The sequence below is a fragment of the Lipotes vexillifer genome, unplaced genomic scaffold (genome assembly GCF_000442215.2).
Source record: "Lipotes vexillifer unplaced genomic scaffold, Lipotes_vexillifer_v1.1 scaffold963, whole genome shotgun sequence".
Classification (NCBI taxonomy): domain Eukaryota; kingdom Metazoa; phylum Chordata; class Mammalia; order Artiodactyla; family Lipotidae; genus Lipotes; species Lipotes vexillifer.
In genome coordinates this window covers 217,179-242,836 of record NW_006780023.1, presented here as the reverse complement: position 1 = coordinate 242,836, position 25,658 = coordinate 217,179, and the positions used below count along the sequence as shown (strand labels likewise).

The window sequence follows — 25,658 nt, the reverse complement described above, 5'->3', positions numbered from 1 at the left end:
TTATGTTAACTGCCCCCCACCAATTATTGCCCCTTCAATATTTTCCAGACTCTGACTTTGGGAGTCACTTCTAGTAGCTTCTAAAAAGACAGCATTTTGACAAGACCTTTTGGTTTCAATAGGATAAAGCACCCTTTTAAAGAGGGATAAAATGCTCATTTACTCCCAACAATGTAAACTCTAATTAGATTCCATTTCCAGAAAAGTACAACTGAAGGCTTGCTCTTTTTATTATATTCAGACTTAAGTAAACCTCTCCCCACCCTGAATATCTCAAAACAAGAGACTCTTTAAGAACACCTCTCCACCCCACCAGAAAAATCCAGCATATAAGCAAAAGGATGATCTATAAAAGTAACAATTGGAAAAAAACACAATGATTTCTAAGTAAGAGGGTGAGGTAAAGGTAAAATGAACAAAACAAAACAAAAATCTTCTGTCAGAAACCTCAGTGTAGTGTGGACAGGGTCAGTCAGCTAGGCCTTAAGAGACCAAGGTTAGTTCAAAACTAAAATGCACTCCACATGTCCTCAGCATCTTTGAAAATACTGGCTCAAAATCCCTTAAGTACATGTAGCCATAGTTAAGAAGCATTAAACTTGTCACTTCAGGAAATACTATGCTTCTGGATCTGAGACTTTCATCCTTTTTTTTTTTTTCCTTTTTCTTTTTTTTTTGTGGTACACGGGCCTCTCCTGTTGCGGAGCACAGGCTCCGGAAGCGCAGGCTCAGCGGCCATGGCTCACAGGCCCAGCCACTCTGCGGGCATGTGAGATCTCTTCCCGGACCGGGGCGTGAACCCGTGTCCCCTGCATCGGCAGGCAGACTCCCAACCACTGCGCCACCAGGGAAGCCCGACTTTCATCCTTTTTGAACTGTTAGGCCACATTTTCTTCACTAGAAATTTTAAGCTAATTAACTACTTATCACACTTACTTTGTCTTTACATACACAATCAACCTGCATTTTCTTTAAAAAGTACAGTTAAATAGTAATACCTATTGTAGAAAATAGCCATGGGCAATTATAAATACATTTTCATTTCATCTTACCTCTTGCCTGGTCTGCTCTCCCGTTAATTCTCAGTCTTCTAGCACATATATCAATTAGAATATCTTGCTTTTGCATAATTTACTCTATGAAAACCAGCTGCTGTAGACTTTAAGAACGATGTACATTATCCATTATAGTTGAAGGGGGTCAAAGGTATAAGCGTTGCCACTGCATCTAACGTTCTGCAGAATCAGAGGCATTGTGCATGCTGACAGTGGTTAAAAGGGTCTCAATTTTGCTGTTGTAAAAACGAAATCCCCACTTAAGCTGTTTCCTTCAAAAAAAATTAACTAAAAGGGATTAATCAAATCTAAAAGAATCTTATTTTACAGCACTTACTATGTTAATTTAAAAACATGCTGTAAAACTGCAAAATACTCATATATTATACACACACACACACACGCACGCACGCACAAAGACAAAATCATCCAGAACACAGTCACCCTCCCACCCCCCTCAAAAAAAAAAGTCAAATCAACAAATCAAAATTTTTATTTGCATGGCCAATTATCATTTGTACTCTTTGCAACTTCATTTTAATATCCCTTTAACAGGTTCTAAGCTTTTGCTGCACAGGGCATAAAAGCTGCAACACTGCAAACTTTCTTCAACAAGCACTCCCACAACACCTAAAAATGAAACAGCTGTAACAAATGACAACAGCACAAACAGAAATACTAAGCTCCACCATTCAACGTAGTTCACGACAGTGTCTTTAGGGTTCAGTTGAAGAGGGGGTAAACTCCTAAAAAGAGGGTCATTTTCCTTCCCCTGCATTTTATAATGTCGGTGGTTTTAATCCATATTTCTTTGCAACTTCTGTCTGGGCATGGGCAGCATCACAGAGTGAGTATAGATGAGCCATCTCCATTTCTGATTTGGCCAGGTTAATAGCTTTGTTGAACATGTCAATGGCTTTCTCCATGTTTCCTCTAAAACAACAAAAATTTTAAATGTTTCAGATTCAACAAGCACTTCACAGAACGCAGTGAAGTTTATAAGTAAAGCTACATGGAGCCTGACCTTTAAGTTTCAACTATGATTCTAATAAAATGCTTCTTTATAACAAAATAATGCCTAGCACATAGAAAACACTCAATGAATGTTAGCTACTATTATAAATACTATATGCTTATATTATGCTACTTGTGGTCTTTGTGGTCTTTGTCTACAGATAAGAACAGTGAGACTAGAGAAACTAAATGACTTATTTAAAATCATAATCATAACTGGTTCCTAAATTCTGCTTGCTTCTACTCCACCATGAGGCTCCTTTAGAAAGCAGTGACATAGCCTCAGAGAACATTACAGGTATTCAGGAGCCTTACCTTCACAGATCTGGGTGAGCCCTACCAGCATATCCCTTACCCAACACTCTACTCCATACACACAGGTCTCCGAGTTCACTCATGCTCATAATGCTCAGATTATTTACTGCTTCTCTGCCTGATTCTAGCCAAATCCTCACCTTTTAAGGCCCAGTTCAAATACAATATCCTCATGAAAAATACTCTCCCCTTCCCACGCTAGAGGAATTGGCTGCTCCCTCCCCACTGTTCCCATGATTCTATTGTCATTCTATGCACAGTCAGATGAATATATATTGATATTTGTTTACACCACAGTCTTACCAGATCCTTACGGGACACCTTTCAATTCCTAGAACCTAGTACAATGCTTGGTAGCTAGTATCCATTTTTTGAATAAATGGATGAATATGCTTGGTCAAAAAATATATAATTTATCTCTTACAGTCTAACTGTGATCAGGCTCTATATACTTGCCAAGAACCAAGAGCTATTTTAAAGTAACTAGTACTGGCTATGTATATATGCATACATGCATGTAATCTTACAATAAATACTGTATTAAGCCCTCACTATATATATGCCAGTTAGAATCTAAGAAGTACAATGTACCTCTGGGGAGACTGTACTCATCTCCTACTACATATATTGATATGGTACATAACAGACTTAATTAAAAAGAAAATAACTTTGAGAGTTCATGTTCAGATATTAGGTAGACAGCAGATTTGCTAAATCCTAGGATAATCAGCAGTTTCATTCATTCACATTCACTTATCTATTTGTAAAGCAGGATTCAGAATGGATTTCTTAAAGTACAATTAACACACAAAATTCATCAAACCCCATAAATCAGGGGTCCTTAACCCAGGCTCTAGGAACAACTTATCTGCAAAGAGTTTTTGTATGTGCATTATTTTAGGAAAAATCCACAGCTTTGCTCAAAAGATTAAGAACTATTACCCCATCATATTCTAGTATGAGAATATTTCATACACATTAAACTGGCAATTAAGAAATAATTTAATATTTATATGCAACTGTCAGTATAGATGGATAAAAAGAATCACAAAAATTTTTATCAGCCTATATATATTCTGCCTACTCTGGAGCAGAAAGACAGAGGACCCCAGAAGTGACTGCATGACAGGTTATTAAGACAACTACTAATTCCTGACAAGCGATGGTGGCAAGATCTGTTACTTTTGGCATCAGTGAAATATGGGCTCATGTCCTCTTTCTACTACGTGCTTACCATGTAACCTTGTTATTTTAACCAGTCTGGGCAGGGCATCAGTTTCTACACTCTTCAATTAAATGGAGGATCATATAACCTCAACCTTTATAAAGACTGGGGTAAAAATCAACTGAAATAACATTTGGAAAGCACCTAGAATTCAGTACCTGGCCTAGGGTAGATACTCAAATGGATGGCAATGCCAGTATCAAGATGGTACATTACACTAGATTCTATGGCATAAACAGTTATCACCTATTAATGGTGGATCTCAAGTGCAACTCTGGATAAACATTTACAGAAAACAAGAAGTTACAAGAAAGAATTGCAAAAATTCTTATCCAACTCCCTGATTTTAAAGAAAACTCGGGGGCTCAGAGGTGATGGTGCAATTTGCCTAGCCACTTGGCTGTAGCAGGATCTAAGTCTTCAGGCAACGTGGCTGCCAACCCTTATGCTACACTGCACTGCCTAAGTACACTGCAGATGTTTTTTTCCCTCCAAGAGAAATAATACAGGTGAAAGGAGGAAAAAACACAACAGGTATTGGAGAAAGATCAAGTTTCCCTTTCTAATGTATATGCCTGACTTAAACAACTTTTAAGTGTGACTTTTAAACAGGAAAAATAAGGCAAATCAAAGTTGTATAGTTTCAGGGGAATATTGCCTCAAAAGGCGCAACATGTTAAGACTTAAAAATTTAATGATTATTGACAATAACCTGTCTATAATGAGAAGAATGAAAAGATAAATATGGAGATGCCCTAACTTTCCTAAGGACAGACTCTAAAAGTTACCTTTGTACTTCAATAGTTCCCATGGTTTCATATGCAAAATCACATTTATTGTCAATTTCAATAGCCTTGCTGATAAGCTCCAAACCTCTATCCAGATCTTGCTTCCACTGTAGCTGAAGTAAACTGCAAATGCAAAACAGCAGTCAGATGTGACCATGGCCCAGTATCAACTGGCTCTCAATGAATTTATAATTTAATTTACAAGGAAAAACAAACTCTAAAACAGTATAGAATCAGCATCAAATTGGTTTTTTGCCCTCAATTTATAATGGTTTTGTAGTCTAAATTCCTTATTATAAAAAGAGTGTCCAATGGTCTAGGCTCTATTATTAACTTATTTTGCACAGCTTAATGTTTTACTCTATAAATTTAAGTGAAGTTTTAAAATGACAATTCAAGTATACTAGGACAGGAAAAACTTATTTTACGTGTTTCCTATTTTGATACAAGTTAACGTCTGACAGGATGTTCAGAACTGAAATACTTAAGCTAGGGTGAAAATAGCACATTTACTAATTATTGTATAATAATGAAACATAAGTAAAAGAAAAAGTAACAGTGAAGCATCCACAGCACTAAGAAATTTTTCAGTTAACACTGACACTATCTACCACAGTCCCCTTTCTCAGCAACCAAAAGAAATCCATCTTACTACTATGCAAGAAATTTAGTTTCTTACTAGAACAAACAGACCCACAAAAATACATACCCTTTATGAACGTATGTTGTGGCATTGTCTGGTTCCAAATTAATACATTTATCATACATTTCATCAGCTTTACCAAACTGTTGTTGATCTGTTAATGCCTATGTGAAGAGATACTTCAGTTAAATTTAGGTAACTGTCACCCTAAGCAGTTAAAAGTATACTGCTTATTAATTATTAAAATTTACTTCATGTAACCACCATTCATTACCAAATTATTGTTTGGGGGATTAAACTTACTTAAAATGTTGCATCTTAATTATTGGGGTTTTTACATAGCAATATTATAAATATGAAATCTTAACTGTTCTATCTCTTTATTAAATTTGTTAGTAATATGCAATAGGAGAAGATCTAAACTCTAGAATACAGAAAATCCCACTCTTGGTGCAAGTTCTAATATCAGATTCTCACAGGTACATTCATGTCACTTATTCATAATTTATCATAATATATCCTAAGGGAATTACTTTAAAAACAATACTCATTTGGAAGGATAAGTTCAGATAGGTATGTTAACTGTTATCAGAGTCATTCCTTAAAAATGATTGGTCAAAGAAAGCAAGCAGCTACAATCAACTGTTTGAAGGCAAATCCCATGGCAGAAATTGAAGGCTTGGTTATGTGGATACCAGATTATGCTGATCAAACTGTAACTCTGAGTTAGCCGGCATCTAAGCTCAAGCTTCAGGGTTCAAAGAAAAAAGTCATACTATGTAACTATATATAACTCTCTATGTATAAATAAAATTTGCTATATATAGTAAAGCAAACATCAGAAAAGGGACCAAAAGATAGAAACTTTAGTGCAAACAGACTTGTAATAATGCTAGTGCTGATAAGATGATGCTCAAGTAGGGCTTCCCTAGTGGCACAGGGGTTGAGAATCTCCTGCGAATGCAGGGGACACAGGTTCAAGCCCTGGTCCAGGAAGATCCCACATGCCGTGGAGCAACTAAGCCTGTGCACGACTACTGAGCCCGCGTGCCACAACTACTGAAGTCCAAGTGCCTAGAGCTAGTGCTCTGCAACAAGAAAAGCCACCGCAATGAGAAGCCCTCGCACCACAATGAAGAGTAGCCCCTGCTCGCCGCAACTAGAGAAAGCCCGCGCAGCAACAAAGACCCAACGCAGCCAAAACAAAATAAATTTATTAAAAAAAAAAAAAGATGATGCTCAAGCAAGCCAAAACCTGTTTTGAAGGTAACATAATGAGGGAGAAATGTACAATCATGAAACCTCTGCAAAAGAGTTGTTCCTAGTATTTGGTTTCTTTAAAAGCTAGTCAGTGGCCTTTGCTCTTTTAGCTGCTTATAGAAATCTGCACCAAAAAAGCCCTTCTGAATTTCATTTCAGTGATGAAGATGCTCCTGTCACCTTCTGGCTTGTTCCTAATTAAATATAAGCCCTAAACCCAAATGTACTATTCAATACAAATGTCATACAATTATAATGTGTGTTTGTCCTATTTTAACTTCTATACATTCTATAAAATTTTATATAGTACACGCTTTCACAATTAATTGAGCATATAGTCAGCAACCAATGTATCATTTTGTTTTCTGCCTAGGAATTATAAGAACAAAGACTGAGCAGATAAGATTTCAAACTGAGGTTAATGAATTCCTGGGTTGCAGAAGTAAACCCACACACCTATGGTCAATTAATCTTCAACAAAGGAGGCAAGAATATAAAATGGGAAAAAGTCAAGTCTCTTCAGCAAGTTGTGCTGGGAAAGTCAGAGAGCTGCATGTAAATCAATGAAGTTAGAACACACCCTCATACCATGCACAAAAATAAAGTCAAAATGCCTTAAAGACTTAAAATGTAAGACATGACACCATAAAACTCCTAGAGGAGAGCATAGGCAAAACATTCTCTGACATAAATTATACCAATGTTTTCTTAGATCAGTCTCCCAAGGCAATAGAAATAAAAACAAAACTAAACAAATGGGACTGAAACTTACAAGCTTTTGCACGGCAAAGGAAACCATAACCAAAAAGAAAAGACAACCTACAGAACGGGAGAAAATATTTGTAAATGATGAGACAGACAAGGACTTAATCTCCAAAATATACAAACAGCTCATACAAATAAACAACAAAAAAACCCCAAACAACCCAATTGAAAGATGGGCAGAAGACCTAAATAGACATTTCTCCAAAGAAGACATACAGATGGCCAGCAGGCACATGAAAAGATGCTCAACATCACTAATTATTAGAGAAATGAAAATCAAACCTACAACGAGGTACCACCTCACACCAGTCAGAATGGCTATCATTAAAAAGTCTACAAATAACAAATGCTGCAGAGGGTATGGAGAAAAGGAAACTCTCCTACACTGCTGGTGGGAATATAAATTGATACAGCCACTATGGAAAACAGTATGGAGGTTCTCAGAAAACTAAAAATAGAATTACCACATGATCCAGCAATGCCACTCCTGGAAATATACCTGGACAAAATATGATTCAAAAACATACATGTGGGGATGGAGTCAAGATGGCGTACTAGGAGGATGTGGAATCTGCGTCTCCTTACAACTAGGGTACCTACCAGGCACCAGTGGGGAACCATGGACACCTAAGGGGACAGGAGGAACCCCCAGCAACTGGGTAGGATGTGGGGCGTGGGGGGAGTGAAGGGGGAGAAGTGGAGGTGAGACGGGTCTGGCACCCGAGGGGTGGCTGGGGGAGGGGAAGGGATCCCACATCCGAAGGGGAAATTGGGGAACCACTGGGAGGGCAGAGAATCAAAAGGGAGTGTAGCCAGGTTTCCCCTGCCCCCTTGGGCCCCCAGTAACCTGCTGAGATACTGGGCCTGATCCTCTGCCCACCTAGGACCCCTCCAGCCACACGGGTCCTGAGGGAAAGGGAGGCAGGGAAGGAGGAGCAAAAGTAAAGGTCAGACCTATGGGACTGGCACCCCTGAGGGGTAGCTGGGGGAGGGGAGGAATTCCTACACCCAGTGGGACCTACCCAAAGTTAGGAGTCCAGCGGCAATGGGGGAAGACCCTGGGGAGACGGTGGGAGAAGGGTGCAAAGGAACAGAAGGGAACACGGCCAGTGCTTTACCTGTCCACTTAGGCGGGGAGCATGTTGGGCTCCAAGGCCTAATACTCTGCCCTTAAAGCCTCCCTCCTGCTCCGCAGAACCCAAGCCCCGCCCCTACACCCCCACCCAGGGCCCTACCTCTGCACTCGGAGACCCCCTCCAACGCGCTGGGCCTAAACCCCACCCACACACCCTCACTCAGGGCCCGACCTCCAAACTCTGGAACTCCACACTCCGGAAGCCCTCCTTTGGACATACTGCCTCTCCCCTCCCATGATCATTCAGGTCCTAAGCAGAGGCCCCGCCCCATGCTTGAAAGTCACCCCACCTAGGCCCCACCCCACACTCAAACGACACGCCCCCCCAGCCTAGGTTCCGCCCCACCCTAAACCCCATCCCTCCTAAACTCTGCCCCCACAGCCAAGGCTTTTTTTTGTCCTTTTCTTTTTCCTCTTTTAGATTGGGGTTCTGTTTTACCTTGTTGATTCACTGTTGTTGATTCTTTTATTTATGTTCCCTAATCTTTTATTTTTCTAATTTTATTTTATTCTTTATACTTTGCTACTGATCTCTCCTTTTGGCTTGTTCCCCCTTCCCCTTTCTGTTTTCTTTTTTCTGGTGTGGTTTTATTTTACATTGTTGCAGTTGGTTCAATTATAGTTTTATTTTTCCTAATACATTTTTTATCTTTCTAATTTTATTTTCTTTGATACTGTACAGCTTTTTTTTTTTCTGTTTTCTTTTTTTTAACTGCACCACAAAGCTTGCGGAATCTTGGTTCCCAGGCCAGAGGTTGGGCAACGAGCTCCTGTGGTGGGAACTCCAAGTCCAAACTGCTGGACTAACAGAGAACCTAGAACCCCAGGGAATATCATTCAGAGTGAGGCCTCCCAGAGGTCCTCATCTCAGCACCAAGACCCAGCTCTATCCAACTGCCTGCAGACTCCAGTGCTGGATGTCTCAGGCTAAACAACCAGTAAGTCAGAAATACAGCACCACCCATCAAAAAAAAAATGAAATTACAAAAAATACGTTACAAAGGAGCAAGGTAAAAACCTACAAGACCAATTAAATGAAGACGAAATAGGCAACCTACCTGAAAAAGAATTCAGAGTAAGGATAGTAAAGATGATCCAAAATTTTGGAAACACAATGGAGAAAATACAAGAAACATTTAACAAGGATCTAGAAGAACTGAAGAGCAAACAAACAGAGATGAACAACACAATTACTGAAATTAAAAATACTCTAGAAGGAATCAATAACAGAATAACTGAGGCAGAAGAACGGATAAGTGAGCTGGAAGATAAAATGTTGGAAATAACTGTCAAGGAGCAGAATAAAGAAAAAAGAACGAAAAGAATTGAGGACAGTCTTAGAGACCTCTGGGACAACATTAAATGCACCAACATTCGAATTATACGGGTCCCAGAAGAAGGAAAAAGAAAGGGTCTGAAAAAATATTTGAAGAGATTATAATCAAAAACTTCCCTAACATGGGAAAGGAAATAGACAATCAAATCCAGGAAGCGCAGACAGTACCATAAAGGATAAACCCAAAGAGAAACACGCCAAAACACATATTAATCAAACTATCAAAAATTAAATACAAAGAAAAAATATTAGAAGCAACAAGGAAAAAGCAATAAATAACATACAAGGGAATCCCCATCAGGTTAACAGCTGATTTTTCAGCAGAAACTCTGCAAGCCAGAAGGGAGTGGTAGGACATATTTAAAGTGATGAAAGGGAAGAACCTACAACCAAGATTACTCTACCCAGCAAGGATCTCATTAAGATTCGATGGAGAAATTAAAACCTTTACAGATAAGCAAAATTTAAGAGAATTCAGCACCACCAAACCAGCTCTACAACAAATGCTAAAGGAACTTCTCTAGGCAGGAAACACAACAGAAGGAAAAGACCTACAATAACAAACCCAAAACAATTAAGAAAATGGTAATAGGAACATACATATCAATAATTACCTTAAATGTAAGTGGATTAAATGCTCAAACCAAAAGACACAGACTGGCTGAATGAATACAAAAACAAGACCCGTATATATGCTGTCTAAAAGAGCCCCACTTCAGACCTAGGGACACATACAGACTGAAAGTGAGGGGATGGAAAAAGATATTCCATGCAACTGGAAATCAAAGAAAGTTGGAGTAGCAATTCTTATATCAGACAGAATAGACTTTAAAATAAAGACTATTAAAAGAGACAAAGAAGGAGACTGCATAGTCAAGGGATCAATCCAAGAAGAAAATATAACAATTTTAAAGATTTCTGCACCCAACATAGGAGCACCTCAATACATAAGACAAATGCTAAAAGTCATAAAAGGGGATATCGACAGTAACACAATCACAGCAGCGGACTTTAACACCCTACTTTCACCAATGGACAGATCATCCAAAATGAAAATAAATAAGGAAACAGAAGCTTTAAATGACACATTCAACAAGATGGACTTAATTAATATTTATAGGACATTCCATCCAAAAACAGCAGAAAACACTTTCTCCTCAAGTGCTCATGGAATATCCTCCAGGATAGATCATATCATGGGTCACAAATGAAGCCTTGGTAAATTTAAGAAAACTGAATTTGTACCAAGTATCTATTCTGACCACAACGCTATGAGACTAGATATCAGTTACAGGAAAAAAACTGTAAAAAATACAAACACATGGAGGCTAAACAATATGCTACTAAATAACAAAGAGATCACTGACAAAATCAAAGAGGAAATCAAAAAGTACCCAGAAACAAATGACAATGAAAACACGACGACCCAAAACCTACAGGATGCAGCAAAAGCAGTTCTAAGAGGGAAGTTTATAGCAATACAATCCTACCTCAAGAAATAAGAAACATCTCAAAAAAACAACCTAACCTTACACCTAAACAATTAGAGGAAGAAGAACAAAAATACCCCAAAGTTAGCAGAAGGAAATAAATCATAAAGATCAGACCAGAAATCAATGAAAAAGAAATGAAGGAAAAGATAGCAAAGATCAATAAATCTAAAAGCTGGTTCTTTGAGAAGATAAACAAAATTGATAAACCATTACCCAGACTCATCAAGAAAAAAAGGGAGAAGACTCAAATCAATAGAATTAGAAATGAAAAAGGAGAAGTAACAACTGACACTGCAGAATTACAAAGGATCATGAGCGATTACTACAAGCAACGATATGCCAATAAAATGGAAAACCTGGAAAAAAATGGACAAATTCTTAGAAAAGCACAACATTCCAAGACTGAACCAGGAAGAAACAGAAAATATAAACAGACCAATCACAATCATTGAGACTGTGATTAAAAATGAAATTGAGACTGTGATTAAAAATCTTCCAACAAACAAAAGCCCAGGACCAGATGGCTTCACAGGAGAATTCTATCAACCATTTAGAGAAGAGCTAACACCTATCCTTCTCAAACTCTTCCAAAATATACCAGAGGAAGGAACACTCCCAAACAAAGATGTCACCAAAAAAAGAAAACTAGAGATCAGTATCTCTGATGAACACAGATGCAAAACTCAACAAAATACTAGCAAACAAAATCCAACAGCACATTAAAAGGATCATACACCATGATCAAGTCAGGTTTATCCCAGGAATGCAAGGATTCTTCAATATATGCAAATCAATCAACGTGATACACCATATTAACAAATTGAAGGATTACAACCATATGATCTCAACAGATGCAGAAAAAGCTTTTGACAAAATTCAACACCCATTTATGATAAAAACTCTCCAGAAAGTGGGCATCGAGGGAACCGACCTCAACATAATAAAGTCCATATATGACAAACCCACAGGCAAAAACATCTCAGTGGTGAAAAACCGAAACCATTTCCTCTAAGATTAGGAACAAGACAAGGTTGTCCACTCTCACCACTATTATTCAACATAGTTTTGGAATTTTTAGCCACAGCAATCAGAGAAGAAAAAGAAATAAAAGAAATGCAAATCGGAAAAGAAGAAATAAAACTGTCACTGTTTGCAGGTGACATGATACTATACATAGAGAATCCTAAAGATGCTACCAGAAAACTACTAGAGCTAATCAATCAATATGGTAGAGTAGCAGGATACAAAATTAGTGCACAGAAATCTCTTGCATTTCTATACACTAAGGATGAAAAATCTGAAAGGGATATTAAGGAAACACTCCCATTTACCACTGCAACAGAAAGAATAAAATACCCAGGAATAAACCTACCTAAGGAGACAAAAGACCTGTATGCAGAAAACTATAAGACACTGATGAAAGAAATTAAAGACAATACAAACAGATGGAGAGATATACTATGTTCTTGGATTGGAAGAATCAACATTGTGAAAATGACTATACTACCCAAAAGCAATCTAAAGATTCAATGCAGTTCATATCAAATTACCAATAGCATTTTTCACAGAACTAGAACAAAAAATTGTACAATTTGTTTGGAAACACAAAAGACCCCAAATAGCCAAAGCAAGAGCAAGAAAGAAAATCGGAGCTGGGGGAATCAGAATCAGGCTCCTGGACTTCAGACTATACTACAAAGCTACAGTAATCAAGACAGTATGGTACTGGCACAAAAACAGAGATATAGATCAATGGAACAGGATAGCAAGCCCAGAGATAAACCCATGCACATATGGTCACCTTATCTTTGGTAAAGGAGGCAAGAGTATACAATGGAGAAAAGACACCTCTTCAATAAGTGGTGCTGGGAAAACTGGACAGCTACATGTAAGAGAATGAAATTAGAACACTTCCTAACATCATACACAAAAATAAACTCAAAATGGGGCTTCCCTTGTGGCGCAGTGCTTGAGAGTCCGCCTGCCGATGCAGGAGACGCGGGTTCGTGCCCCGTTTCGGGAAGATCCCACATGCCGCGGAGCGGCTGGGCCCGTGAGCCATGGCCGCTGAGCCTGCGCGTCCGGAGCCTGTGCTCCGCAAATGGGAGAGGCCACAACAGTGAGAGGCCCGCATAACGCAAGAAAAAAAATAAATAAATAAATAAATAAATAAACTCAAAATGGATTAAAGACCTAAATATAAGGCTAGACACTATCAAACTCTTAGAGGAAAATATAGGCAGAAGACCCTATGACATAAATCACAGCAAGATCCTTTTTGACCCACCTCCTAGAGAGACGGGAATAAAAACAAAAATAAGCAAATGGGACCTAATGAAACTTCAAAGCTTTTGCACAGCAAAGGAAACCATAAACAAGACGAAAAGACAACCCTCATAATGGGAGAAAATATTTGCAAACAAAGCAACTGACAAAGGATTAATATCCAAAATATACAAGCAGCACATGCAGCTCGATATCAAAAAAACAAACAACCCAAACCAAAAATGGGCAGAAGACCTATATAGACATTTCTCCAAACAAGATATACAGATTGCCAAAAAAACACATGAAAAGATGCTCAACATCACTAGTCATCAGAGAAATGCAAATCAAAACTACAGTGCGGTATCACCTCACACTGGTCAGAATGGCCATCATCTAAAAATGTACAAACTGTAAATTCTGGAGAGGTTGTGGAGAAAAAGAAACCCTCTTGCACTGTTGGTGGGAATGTAAATTGATACAGCCACTATAGAACAGTACAGAGGTTCCTTAAAAAACTAAAAACAGCACTACCATGTGACTTAGCAATCTCACCACTGGGCATATACCCTTAGAAAACCATAGTTCAAAAAGAGTCATGTACCACAATGTTCAATGCAGCACTATTTACAATAGCCAGGACATGGAAGCAACCTAAGTGTCCATCAACAGATGAATGGATAAGAAGTTGTGGCACATATATACAATGGAATATTACTCAGCAATAAAAAGAAACGAAATTGAGTTATTTGTAGTGAGGTCAATGGACCTAGAGTCTGTCATACAGAGTGAAGTAAGTCAGAAAAACAAATACCATATGCTAACACATATATATGGAATCTTAAAAAAAAATGGTTCTAATGAACCTAGGGGCAGGACAGGAATAAAGACGCAGACATAGAGAATGGACTTCAGGACACAGGGAGGGGGAAGGGTAAGCTGGGATGAAGTGAGAAAGTAGCATGGACATATATACACTACCAAATGTAAAACAGATAGCTAGTGGGAAGCAGCCACATAGCACAGGGAGATCAGATTGGTGCTTTGTGAGCACCTAGAGGGGTGGGATAAGGAGGGTGGGAGGGAGACACAAGAGGGAGGAGGTATGGGGATATACATATGCATACAGCTGATTCACTTTGTTATACAGGAGAAACTAACACAACATTGTAAAGCAATTATACTGCAGTAAAGATGTTAAAAAAAAAATGCATGTACCCCTATGTTCATAACAGCACTCTTCACAATAGCCAAAACATGGAAACAACCTAGGTGTCCATCAACAGATTAATGGATAAAGATGTGGTACATATATCTACAATGGAATACTACTCAGCCATAAAAAAGAACGAAACAATGCTATTTGCAGCAACATGGATGCAACTGGAGTATATCATACTAAGTGAAGTAAGTCAGAAAGAGAAAGACAAATACCATATGATATCACTTATATGTGGAACCTAAAATATGGCACAAATGAACCTATCTATAAAAAGGAAACAGACTCACAGACATAGAGAACAGACTTGTGGTTGCCAAGCAGGAGCAGGAGAGAGAGAGGGACAGACTGGGAGTTTGGGGTTCGTAGATGCAAACTATTACATTTAGAATGGACAAAGAACAAGGTCCTACTGTATAGGACAGGGAACTATACTCAATATCCTGTGATAAACTATAATGGAAAAGAGTATATTAAAAACAAAGAAACAAAAAAAGAATTCCTGGGTTGTACTTCATACTGCAGAATTTCAACCCTTAATAATGCAGTGATGGTAGGACTTTATATAATAGATCTGACATAATCAATCTTCTATAGTCCCTCTCAATAAACCCTCGAAAAGAAAGTTTTATTCTGTGGAACTTTTCTTATAACTGGACTAAATATAACATGAAGGAAATTAAAAACAAAACAACCCTAAAAATGTCTGGAGGTAGGAGTCTAATACAGACGGTCATTTTTAAATGCTTCCTGTTTCTGTGATGTTTGGGGGGATAAGGAGGGAGGGGAACAACATTTCTTTGGAATAAGAAGAATAAGAGAAAATATATAGAGTTTTGAGATGGCTGGTTTTTGAGATACGAAAAGCAGCTTTCACCTTAAAGACTAAGAAAGAAACAGTCATTCAGAGATCATTTAATTAGAGGAAAAACTCTTTAACTGTGGCTATAAGAAGTTAATCATTTTCATTTAAATAGATAATTTAAAATTAATAAATAAGTTTTCAAAGACTTCAATCTATAATTTAAAAAGTGGGGCTTCCCTGGTGGCGCAGTGGTTAAGAATCTGCCTGCCAATGCAGGAGACACAGGTTCAAGCCCTAGTCTGGAAGATCCCACATGCCACAGAGCAACTAAGCCCGTGCGCCACAACTACTTAGCCCACACACCACACTACTGAAGGCTTAGAGCCCGTGCTCCTCAACAAGAGAAGCCACTGCAATGAGAAGCCCACGCACCGCAACGAAGAGTAGCCCCTGCTCGCTGCAACTAGAGAAAGCCCACGTGCAGCAACGAAGACCCACTGCAGACAAAAAAAAAAAAACAAAATGTGAAAATAATCTGAATTTAAATCCTACTTTCCATAGCTTCAATCCTAAACCAAGGAAAGCTTCAAGAATTTTAAACAAACCAGAGAGATTAAAACGAGCTGTTACAGACTATCCAACCATTTAAAAGAACAGTGATCAAACAGAAAGAAAACCCTTTCCAAGGACATTTCCCTCACCAATTGCATACAGTAGGTTTTCCTAAGATAATTAAATTTTGCAAATCCAATCCAAATGAAAACATGAGGGAAATGCTCTATTTAAGCTTCCCCATGTTACAAGTTTAGGGCCACGGTTTTCAAATTGTATAACATAGGAAGCCCTCTTAAGGTGATCCAGGACCATCCTGGGGACCAGGAGAAACAAAGCAGGAACAAAGCCATCTGCTTCCACAAAAGCTGCAACAAGAGAAGCACTATTTTCTGATTTCCAGGCTAGCATTCAAGATATGAATGCAGTTCTTTAAAAAAGAACTGGCAAGTGAAAAAATATGAAAAATGACATTTACCTGGGCATATAATGCATAGCCTTCAGCACACCTTGGAAATTTCTTTATGACCTCTTCAAAACCTTTCATAGCTGCTTGGATTTGTGAAGAATTGTTTCCCGTATATGCTTGGCGATACTGTGTAAAAAAAATCAAAGCAGGCCTGTCAAATCAAGAACTCAAAAACTCAGGAAATGTTAACATATTATAAAAGTCACACAAAATTACATAAATATTTCCAGAGAAGCAGGCAATCTGCTACATAATTTGCTGCATCTAAAAGGGTTCCACGGGAATATCTCTAGAGTAGGGATCCAAAGGCTATGTCCAATTAGGACTTAATTGCCACTAAACAATTTCAAGATGTTCAGTATTCTAGAAGAAGACAAACTAACTTGTAACAGGTTAACTTTGTATATAAGCAGAGGAATTTAAAATTCAATATATTATCACTTTATTTTTTATTTATTATTACTTCATAATAAAAGTATTATAAAGCTTCTTCATCTGATAACATTTTTAATCTGTAATATAAATGTGTTTGTGACCCAATTTCTTTCTTTAAAAGGAAAATCCTTTTAGGACTCAGGGTATGGGGTTAACTGAAGTATCTGATTTCACTAGAAATGGCCTTATTTTACCTGATTTTCAACTTTGTGTTTCTGAATATTAATAGCTCTACAAAGGCGAAATGAGAGATGAGTTATATGGTGTCATGATTGCAGAGTATTTCCTCTAAATGCTTTTGTTCTTCATACTGGTTTATGGTAGAGAATTAGAGAGAAGAGTGCTGTTTAGGGGGCATAAAATCAGGGACAAACATCTATCATGATGAACCAAATAAGGCATCCAGAGAAATATTGGAGCAGAACCTCAAGTAATACACACTTCTACTTTCCTAAACTGACATGTTTTTCTGTCAGTAGATGATTTTGTAGACAATGATACTCATTTTTGTTATCAATGGGAAATACTGATGTTTACGAAAATACAAAAGAAAGTTGAACCTACCAATGCAAAACATTTCTGAGCTTGTGCCAGAGCAGACTCAGGTCTTAATCTAATACATTCATCAAAATCTGCTACTGCTTCTTCAACTTGATCAAGCAGTATTTTCAGCTAAGGAAAAAAAGTACATAGATAAACGCAGTTCAAAATAACAAGTACACCAGTTAAATATGTACCGTGCCTCTTAGTACAGCTATGTGTAATGCTACGCATGAAATTATTCAATATAGAATTACTTTCTAGAAATAGTGAACTAGAAAATCTTATAATTTTAAAGGAAAGATTCTAAAACTTAAAACCAGTGTCCAATTTTTTTAAAAAGCACTATAAACCTACCATTTTTCATCACTCTTAAGTGATTTTTCTTCTAGAAAATGAAGTATCTCTGTACTTTCAAACGTCAAAGTAGATCACAGTAGATAATTACATTTCAAATTAATCTTAAGACACTACCAGTAAGCATCAAAATACCAAGAATTTTAAGGTTATCTCAACACTTCTTAACACCCTTCAGACAGAAATATTAGATAAAATTCTCCATTAGAAAGAACCTGACTTTTCTATTATTATATGGATTAGCCCATACTTTCTACTCTAATGCATTCCAAGAAGCCACATCACACAAGCAGATTTATAAAGCCGCGTTTTCTCCAGATGAGGCTGAAATTGGGAACTGTTTTCTTCACTATATATTTTTACTAAAAAACAAATAGGCATGTTATAAAACTCCATTCAGAAGAGATTTTTTTGATACTGTCTGGATAGTGCAGGCTAATATTTCCTTACAGCAAGAAGCCCACAAAAATCATTCTGTTGATTCTAGCATTAACTCAAAATGCTCACTACATTTTTTCTTTAATTTGTCACTACATGTTTTTAATGTTTTACTCATTGAAAACCTATGAAGCAGAAACACCTGAAAAAGAAACCTGAACTGGCAAAAGCCAACATTTATAGCCTTCCTCTTCCTTTTTTTCTGCAAGTAAATATCAGGACAAATGTTCAAGATGGGACTAAATAAATGCCAACCCAAACTGTAAACCACTCTGATACTTTGTTCACAGCTATCACAAGTGATGTAAGAAAACTTTAAAGACATTCTCAAAATGGTATCAAATTCCTCAATTCAAAGATCAGAACTCTTTAAGAAAATTAATTTACCTGTCCTCGGTGGTGATAAACATCTGCATTCTGAGGATCAATGTCAGCAGCCATGTTAAAATCCTGAGTAGACAGCAAAGGCTGCTGCTGTTGCATATACATGCTGCCTCTTTTGATGAGAGCATTTGCTCGAAGCTATATACCCCAAATGAGGAAAGATTCATCATTACTACTTTTATTCTAATTTAGTATTTTTTAAATAACAGCTGTATTGAGATGTAATTCACGTACCATAAAGCGCACCCTTTAAAAGTATATAAGCCAGTCATTTTTAGTATATTCAGAGTTGTGCAACTGTCACCACTAATTCTAGAACGTTTTCACCACTCCCGAAGGAAATCTCATACACATTAGCAGGCACTCCCTATTTCCTCCCTAATTCTCAGTCCCTAGAAACCATCAGTCTTTTTTTCTCTTTCTATGGATTTGTATATTCCGGACATTTCATACAAACCGGAATTGTACACAATGTAGTCTTTTTGTGACTGGCTTCCTTCACATAGCATGTTTTCAAGGTTTGTCTATGTTGTAACATGTATCAGTACTTCATTCTTTTCTTTTTAAAAATATCTTTATTGGAGTATAATTGCTTTACAATGGTGTGTTAGTTTCTGCTGTAGAACAAAGTGAACTAGCTATATGTATACATATACCCCCATATCCCCTCCCTCTTGAGCCTCCCTCCCACCCTCCCTATCCCACCCCTCTAGGTGTTCACAAAGCATCGAGCTATCACAAAGCACTGGAGCTGATCTCCCTGTGCAGTTTCCCACTAGCCATCCATTTTACATTTGGTGGTGTATATGTCAGTGCTACTCTCTCACTTCATCCCAGCTTATTCTTTTTTAATGGATGAATAATATTCCATTGTATAGCTATATCACATTTTATTTATCTGTTCCCCAGCTGACGGACATTTGAGTTGCTTCCACTGTTTTTATTTTTTTTCCTTTGCTGTACGCGGGCCTCTCACTGTTGTGGCCTCTCCCTTGCGGAGCACAGGCTCCGGACGCGCAGGCTCAGCGGCCATGGCTCACGGGCCCAGCCGCTCCGTGGTACGTGGGATCTTCCCGGACCGGGGCACAAACCCGTGTCCCCTGCATCGGCAGGCAGACTCTCAACCACTGTACCACCAGGGAAGCCCAAGAAGGCTTCCACTTTTTGGCTCTTATGAATAATGCTGCTATGAACATTCATGTACAAGTTTTTGTGTTGACATATGAATTCAATTCTCGTGGGTATAGATACCTAGGAGAGGAACTACTGGGTCACATGGTAACTCTATGTTTACCATTTTGAGGAACTTCCCAACCCCAACTAATTTCCAAAGGGATTTTACCATTTTATATTCCTACCAGCAATGTATGAGAGCTCCAACTTCTCCATATCTATACTAATACTTTTAATTGTCCAAATTTCTGATTATAGCCATCCTAGTGGGTATAAAGTGATACCTCATTGTGATTTTGATTTGCATTTCCCTAATGATGCTAAGCAGCTTTTCTTGTCCTTATTGGCTATTTGTACATATTCTTTGGGAAAATGTCTATTCAGATCCTTTCCTGGTTTTAAATTAGGCTATCTTTTTATTGTTGAGTTGTAAGAAAACTTCTTTAATATATTCTGGATACAAGCCCCTTATCAGATATATGACTTGTGAATATTTTCTTCCATCCTGTGGAATGTGTTTTCCCTTTTTTTGGTCACTTGTGCTTTTGGTGTCATGCCTAAGGAACCACAGCTTAATCTAAAGTATTGAAGATTTCCTCCTATGTTTTCTTCTAAGAGTCTTACAGTTTTGGCTCTTAACATTCAGGTCTCTGATCCATTCTGAGCTCATTTTTGTACATGGCATATAACAGGCATCATCACTTGCCATTAAAACAAAAAATCATGATCATGAAATAAGAAATAGGATTCTTCTCTAAAATTTTTTTCAAGGCAAAAGTACATACAAATGTCTTCCTCAATGAAACAAATAAGAATGCCCTCACAACAAAACACATTAACAGAACATATTTGTAATCATCAGGAAAATCAGCAGGAGATAAAATTAATTATTACTAGGGTATCTTCAACTTGAAAAGCTATTTTGAGAAGGACTTTTAACAAATACTTTTCATTTGGAGGTGTATAAAGCCAGAGTTCACTTAATTCAATGAGGAGAAAGAGATGTTAACCATCTAATAAGGAGTACAGTACTTTGGCAGCTAACCGCTATTCTTGTTACAGTGAGTAGAAGGCTCATATTCGACAGACCCCCCCACCAAATCTTAATTATAAAAATAACTACATACACACAAGAACACTTAGAAAACGAAAAGCTGTTCCAACCACACAACTGCAAAAACTTTTGGTATATTTCAGTATATTTCTATATTATATTTTTAGATCTTGTTTTTTCCTCATGTAAATAAAATCTTTCAGAATATATTAAATGTGTTTATTTTTTATTAAATGCATTTTATAACCCTGTACTACATATTGCATGTTATTTACAATACTACCTATAGCACTGCTACATCACCTTTACCCCTACCCAAATATAGTCCAATACAGTAAGCAGAAGCTATACGGGGAAGCTGAAGCTACCACATATTACAGGGGAAAAAAAAAGGTCCTTTCCTAGTTAAAGATATCTATCACTGACATTTATGATTCAGTTTCACTGCACCAACTCAATCATCATTAGGCATAGTCCCTTCCAAAACAAAAAATAATCTTTTGGAGAATGGCAACTGAAATGCCAAAACTTCGGCAAAACATACCTAAAAGTCTTATTTTTATTTATTATTAATTTTTTCACATGCACACACACAGAGTTTTAAATGTACCTTCACATTAGCTTCTTTCAAGCTGATGACCTTATCTAAATCTGGTTTGGCTGCGTTGGCATTACCAATAAGCAAGTAGAAAGTAGCTCGTAGTAATAATGCTTCTGCCATGTATTTGCCTTGGGCATCTATTTCTTTTGAGCATTCACTTATGATTTTATCATAGTTTTCTTCCTCCATATACTGTTTGGCCTTTAAGTATCCAGAGCTGAAAATAAAATAAGCATAGGAAATTACTATTTATTACTAATAAAATGAACATTAAAAATTACTAAAAAAGCATCAAATGCTAAAACTTGCCACATTTAGTATACCTGAGTTAAACAACTGTCCTCCTCCCCTTAAACAAGTTAGCCAGTCAATGTGAGACTGGAGTGTGGGTGGTGGTATGCGGGGCAGTGTGTGTAACAGATTAGGATTTTTGATGCAGACTGGGATTTTCTTGCTGCCTTGAAGGGAGAGTTTTAAAAAAGGAAACAACAGAGAAAATGGCAGAAACCTAGGGTTATTGCCCAGGCTTCAACATTTAGACACATGAAAAGATGAGTTAATGACAGACTGATCTGCAACACAGAAAAGGATCCTGTCTTATTCACCTTCTTATCTGTGGCACATTGATGGCACGCAACAGTTATTTTATGACTAACAGAAAGAACAGAGAAATAGAAAGTTATCAAGTGAGTTTAGGGTCACAGAACCGGAGGGAAGAGGTGTGACCTGAGTTGTACTTTGTAAAGATCACTCTGGCTGTGTTGTGGAAAATGGACCATAAGGGAGCAAGAACTGGAGGCAGGGAAATATCTATTGATAAAAGGCTCTCATCCAGAAGTTGTACTGTTTCACCTAAAAGAACAGACCTAGAATGAATAGGTGGAAATATCAAAGAAGCAGACTCTTCCATCAAATAGTACTTAAAGAAAACACCCTTCCCCTACTTTTTAAAAAGCAGTGACCACAATATCATCACTCTTCTAAGATGATGACTTTTTTTTTTTTTTTTTGTGGTAGGTGGGTCTCTCCCTGTTGTGGCCTCTCCCGCCGCGGGGCACAGGCTCTGGACGCGCAGGCTCAGCGGCCATGGCCCACGGGCCCAGCCGCTCCGCGGCATGCGGGATCCCCCCGGAACGGGGAACGAACCCGCGTCCCCTGCATCAGCAGGCGGACTCTCAACCACTGCGCCACCAGGGAAGCCCTAAGATGATGACTTTTATTGAGAAGGCTTGTAGAAGGAATTTTTTGAACTGAAAAGGAATTTATACTATATGTCCTTTAAGGGGCACTGTAAATTACATTTTCTTATTTCATTTGCTACATATCCTGAATAGAGAAAACTGGCAAGTGACTTACAAGTTATGTCAGTCAAAGTCTTACAAACTCTGTGCTAATCTTTCCTATAATTACATTCTAATATTCCCTGCACTCTAGTTTTATTCCTTAGGTCACCAGGGTAAGACAAAATAATTATTACATCAGATTGGAAGTAATAACAGTTCCTATTTATTGAGAACCTAAGTGCTAGATACTCACAAACATGACCTCTAAACCTCACAATAAGCCTCAAAGGTAATTATTACTTCCCCATTCAAAAAATGATGAAGCTAAGGCTCATAGTAAAATAGAATTCAAAAACTTAGGACCAATTCCAATTAGTGTTCTGGTGAGAGATAGCTATGTCCTGCCACCTCTCAAGACAGTTTTTAGAATAATGGTATTAACTTCACTGTAGTTTTTCTGGGATAAGGACTATTTCCTAATCAGAAGAGGCAATTATTGGCATCACCTTAAACATTTACTTCCCATCTACAATCTTCTCAAAGAGATTCCTCACCAACTAACTCAAACTTGAACATCTTGGCACAATTATACATAGTATCCTCCCTTAAAAGGTGGCCAATAATGGTAGAAAAATTGGGAGATACAAATTAAAAGCAATCTTTTCCCTTAAACGTTCCAATATGCTATACATGCAAAATTATGCTTTGCTTTGGGAACAGTATTCCCTTTTCTTCCAAACTCATTAGAAAATTTCATGTTGGTAATAATGTTGTATCTTCTCTTAGAGAGGAGAGCTAGCCTCAACAGCAAGATAAAAGTATTGATAAATATAAATGGATAAGCAGGCTAGATAGCTTATATACTACATTATATCACTTGACCTCCAGTTGTAAACATAGTATCTTATACTTTGGTTTCAGCTCTCTACAGGAGCAAACACAAACCCAAAGAATGGCAATTTCCTAGGCATGCAGAAAAAACCTTGAAGAAAGTCACTCTTTTGGGCACTCCTAAAAATTAAATTATATATTATAAACTTTCTTGCACTAAAACATCTGGATATTGAGTTACACAATCAGTTTTTAAGTTAGTGCCCCTGTTCAAATATAATCAACCACTTGATCTCCACTAGGATATCTCTTGAGAATATCATGTAGGACCTCAAAAGCAGGGCAGACTTCTGGCAGTAAAACCTTGAGTCACTAGAGAGGTAACTCTTAGGGTATAACAGACATGTGTGAGAAGAGAAGTATTTTTATTATTGTAATATTATTATATATTATAATTTTGTTATATTTATATCAATTTATAAACAGATTTTTTGGAGATGACTCAGAGTTCCACTTTGGCTCTATGGCAGCAAAAAACCCCACAACCACGCCCCCGCCAAAAAAACCCCAAAACATTAAGTAGATACTATACTCGAGACACTTACTTTTCTTTTACTTCTAAAGCCTCCCCTTCCTTGTCTTTATCTTCATCAGACTTCTCTCCTTTAAGCATTGGCTGAGAAATTATATCATCCGTGAAAGAACTGAAGTAAGATTTGATAAACTGTGGAGATGGCATCAGAGGTTCACGATTCTGAAATTTAATCATATTTATATACATCAAAATAGAAAACACTAACCAAAGAAGCAGATGCCTTTGTAGAACTGAGAACCACTGCCGTAAAAACTGGCGTCTCATTTTCAGGTAACTGAAGAATATCAGGCTCCAAACCGTAGCACAATAGACAGTGGAAATGGTAATGCTGCCAGTCCCAGCTGTTCAAAGTAGGTTTTAAATGAGAACCTTTCCCCTCTCCAAAGATGTAAAATGTGAAGAACTCTTAGAACCACTCACTAAAAGGTGAAATCTGGAACAAAGGAGGTAAATAACTGCTGAGTTAAAATTATCTCCTTCTGAGTTAAAATTATCTTCCTGTCCTAGAAGATTAACATCTCAATTTACTACTCAGGACTATGTCTTACACAGGTGCTAAAATGTTAAGTCCATCTACCATGGGCTTTCATTTGTCCCCTACTTATTCTGTATCTGAAGATCTCCATTGGAGTAAGTGCCACTGAAAGTCAGAATGAAATCTCATTTCCTCTTTTAATTATTACTTTTTCCCATGGCAACCTGATTCATAATCATAGAAGTATTTTGTTTCTCCTTATTATATACTTAAGATGATAAAGTTTTAAAGGAAGAAGGAAAAGGGACTAATGCCACCAAAGGGCTCTCATAACATATTTTGGATCCTTTGCAAAATTCAACCCAAAGACTTCAGAGTGGAAATATGGTACTCTAAATTGTATGTATAACAAATACCATTTCTAATATTTTGGTAGATTTAATGTCTTTGTATTTGAAGGAGGGGAAAAAAATGAATCTGGTTTTGTAAGTATATGATCTAATCTAGGATAGATGAGAGTGGGGTAAATAAGAAAACTGAATAGAAAAATCTAAGGAATTCACACTGTTTTTTTGGTGCTGTCTCTGGGGAGAGACTCAGTGTGTCTTTTTTTTTTTAAATGGTACAGTTACTTTTAAAATTTTATTTATTTATTTATTTATTTATTTATTTATTTTTGACTGTGTTGGGTCTTCGTTTCTGTGCGAGGGCTTTCTCTAGTTGTGGCAAGCGGGGGCCACTCTTCATCGTGGTGCGTGGGCCTCTCACTATCGCTGCCTCTCTTATTGCGGAGCACAGGCTCCAGACACGCAGGCTCAGTAGTTGTGGCTCACGGGCCTAGTTGCTCCGCGGCATGTGGGATCTTCCCAGACCAGGGCTTGAACCCGTGTCCCCTGCATTAGCAGACAGATTCTCAACCACTGCACCACCAGGGAAGCCCCAGTGTGTCTTAATTACCATTTTAAATCAAATGGTCACCACCAAGTGATAAATACACCTAACTAAAGTATTTCACTGAAGACCCTGTGTTGGAATATATAAGTGGCAATCATCTACCACTTCAGGGAAAAAGCTTAAATAGAAATTTAAATAGCCCTTACTGAAGTTGAATAAATCATTAATGTCTTGTAGTTTCCTATTTCAGCTTAGAAAT

General features: G+C 37.7%; 1 protein-coding gene across 1 annotated transcript in view; it reads right to left on the bottom strand.

Annotated features, from left to right (window-relative positions):
- Window positions 1-1,563: 1,563 nt before the first annotated feature.
- Window positions 1,564-25,658, bottom strand: part of TOMM70 (translocase of outer mitochondrial membrane 70) — a 41,798-nt gene continuing 17,703 nt past the window's right edge. The window contains exons 5-12 of the mRNA XM_007453197.1: window positions 24,041-24,189; window positions 21,331-21,538; window positions 18,497-18,631; window positions 17,339-17,446; window positions 16,349-16,465; window positions 5,107-5,204; window positions 4,398-4,520; window positions 1,564-1,988 (exon numbers count right to left, since the gene is read on the bottom strand). Coding sequence (XP_007453259.1) covers window positions 1,835-1,988; window positions 4,398-4,520; window positions 5,107-5,204; window positions 16,349-16,465; window positions 17,339-17,446; window positions 18,497-18,631; window positions 21,331-21,538; window positions 24,041-24,189 — 1,092 coding nt within the window. The 3' untranslated portion in view covers window positions 1,564-1,834. The remainder of the gene's footprint in view (window positions 1,989-4,397; window positions 4,521-5,106; window positions 5,205-16,348; window positions 16,466-17,338; window positions 17,447-18,496; window positions 18,632-21,330; window positions 21,539-24,040; window positions 24,190-25,658) is intronic.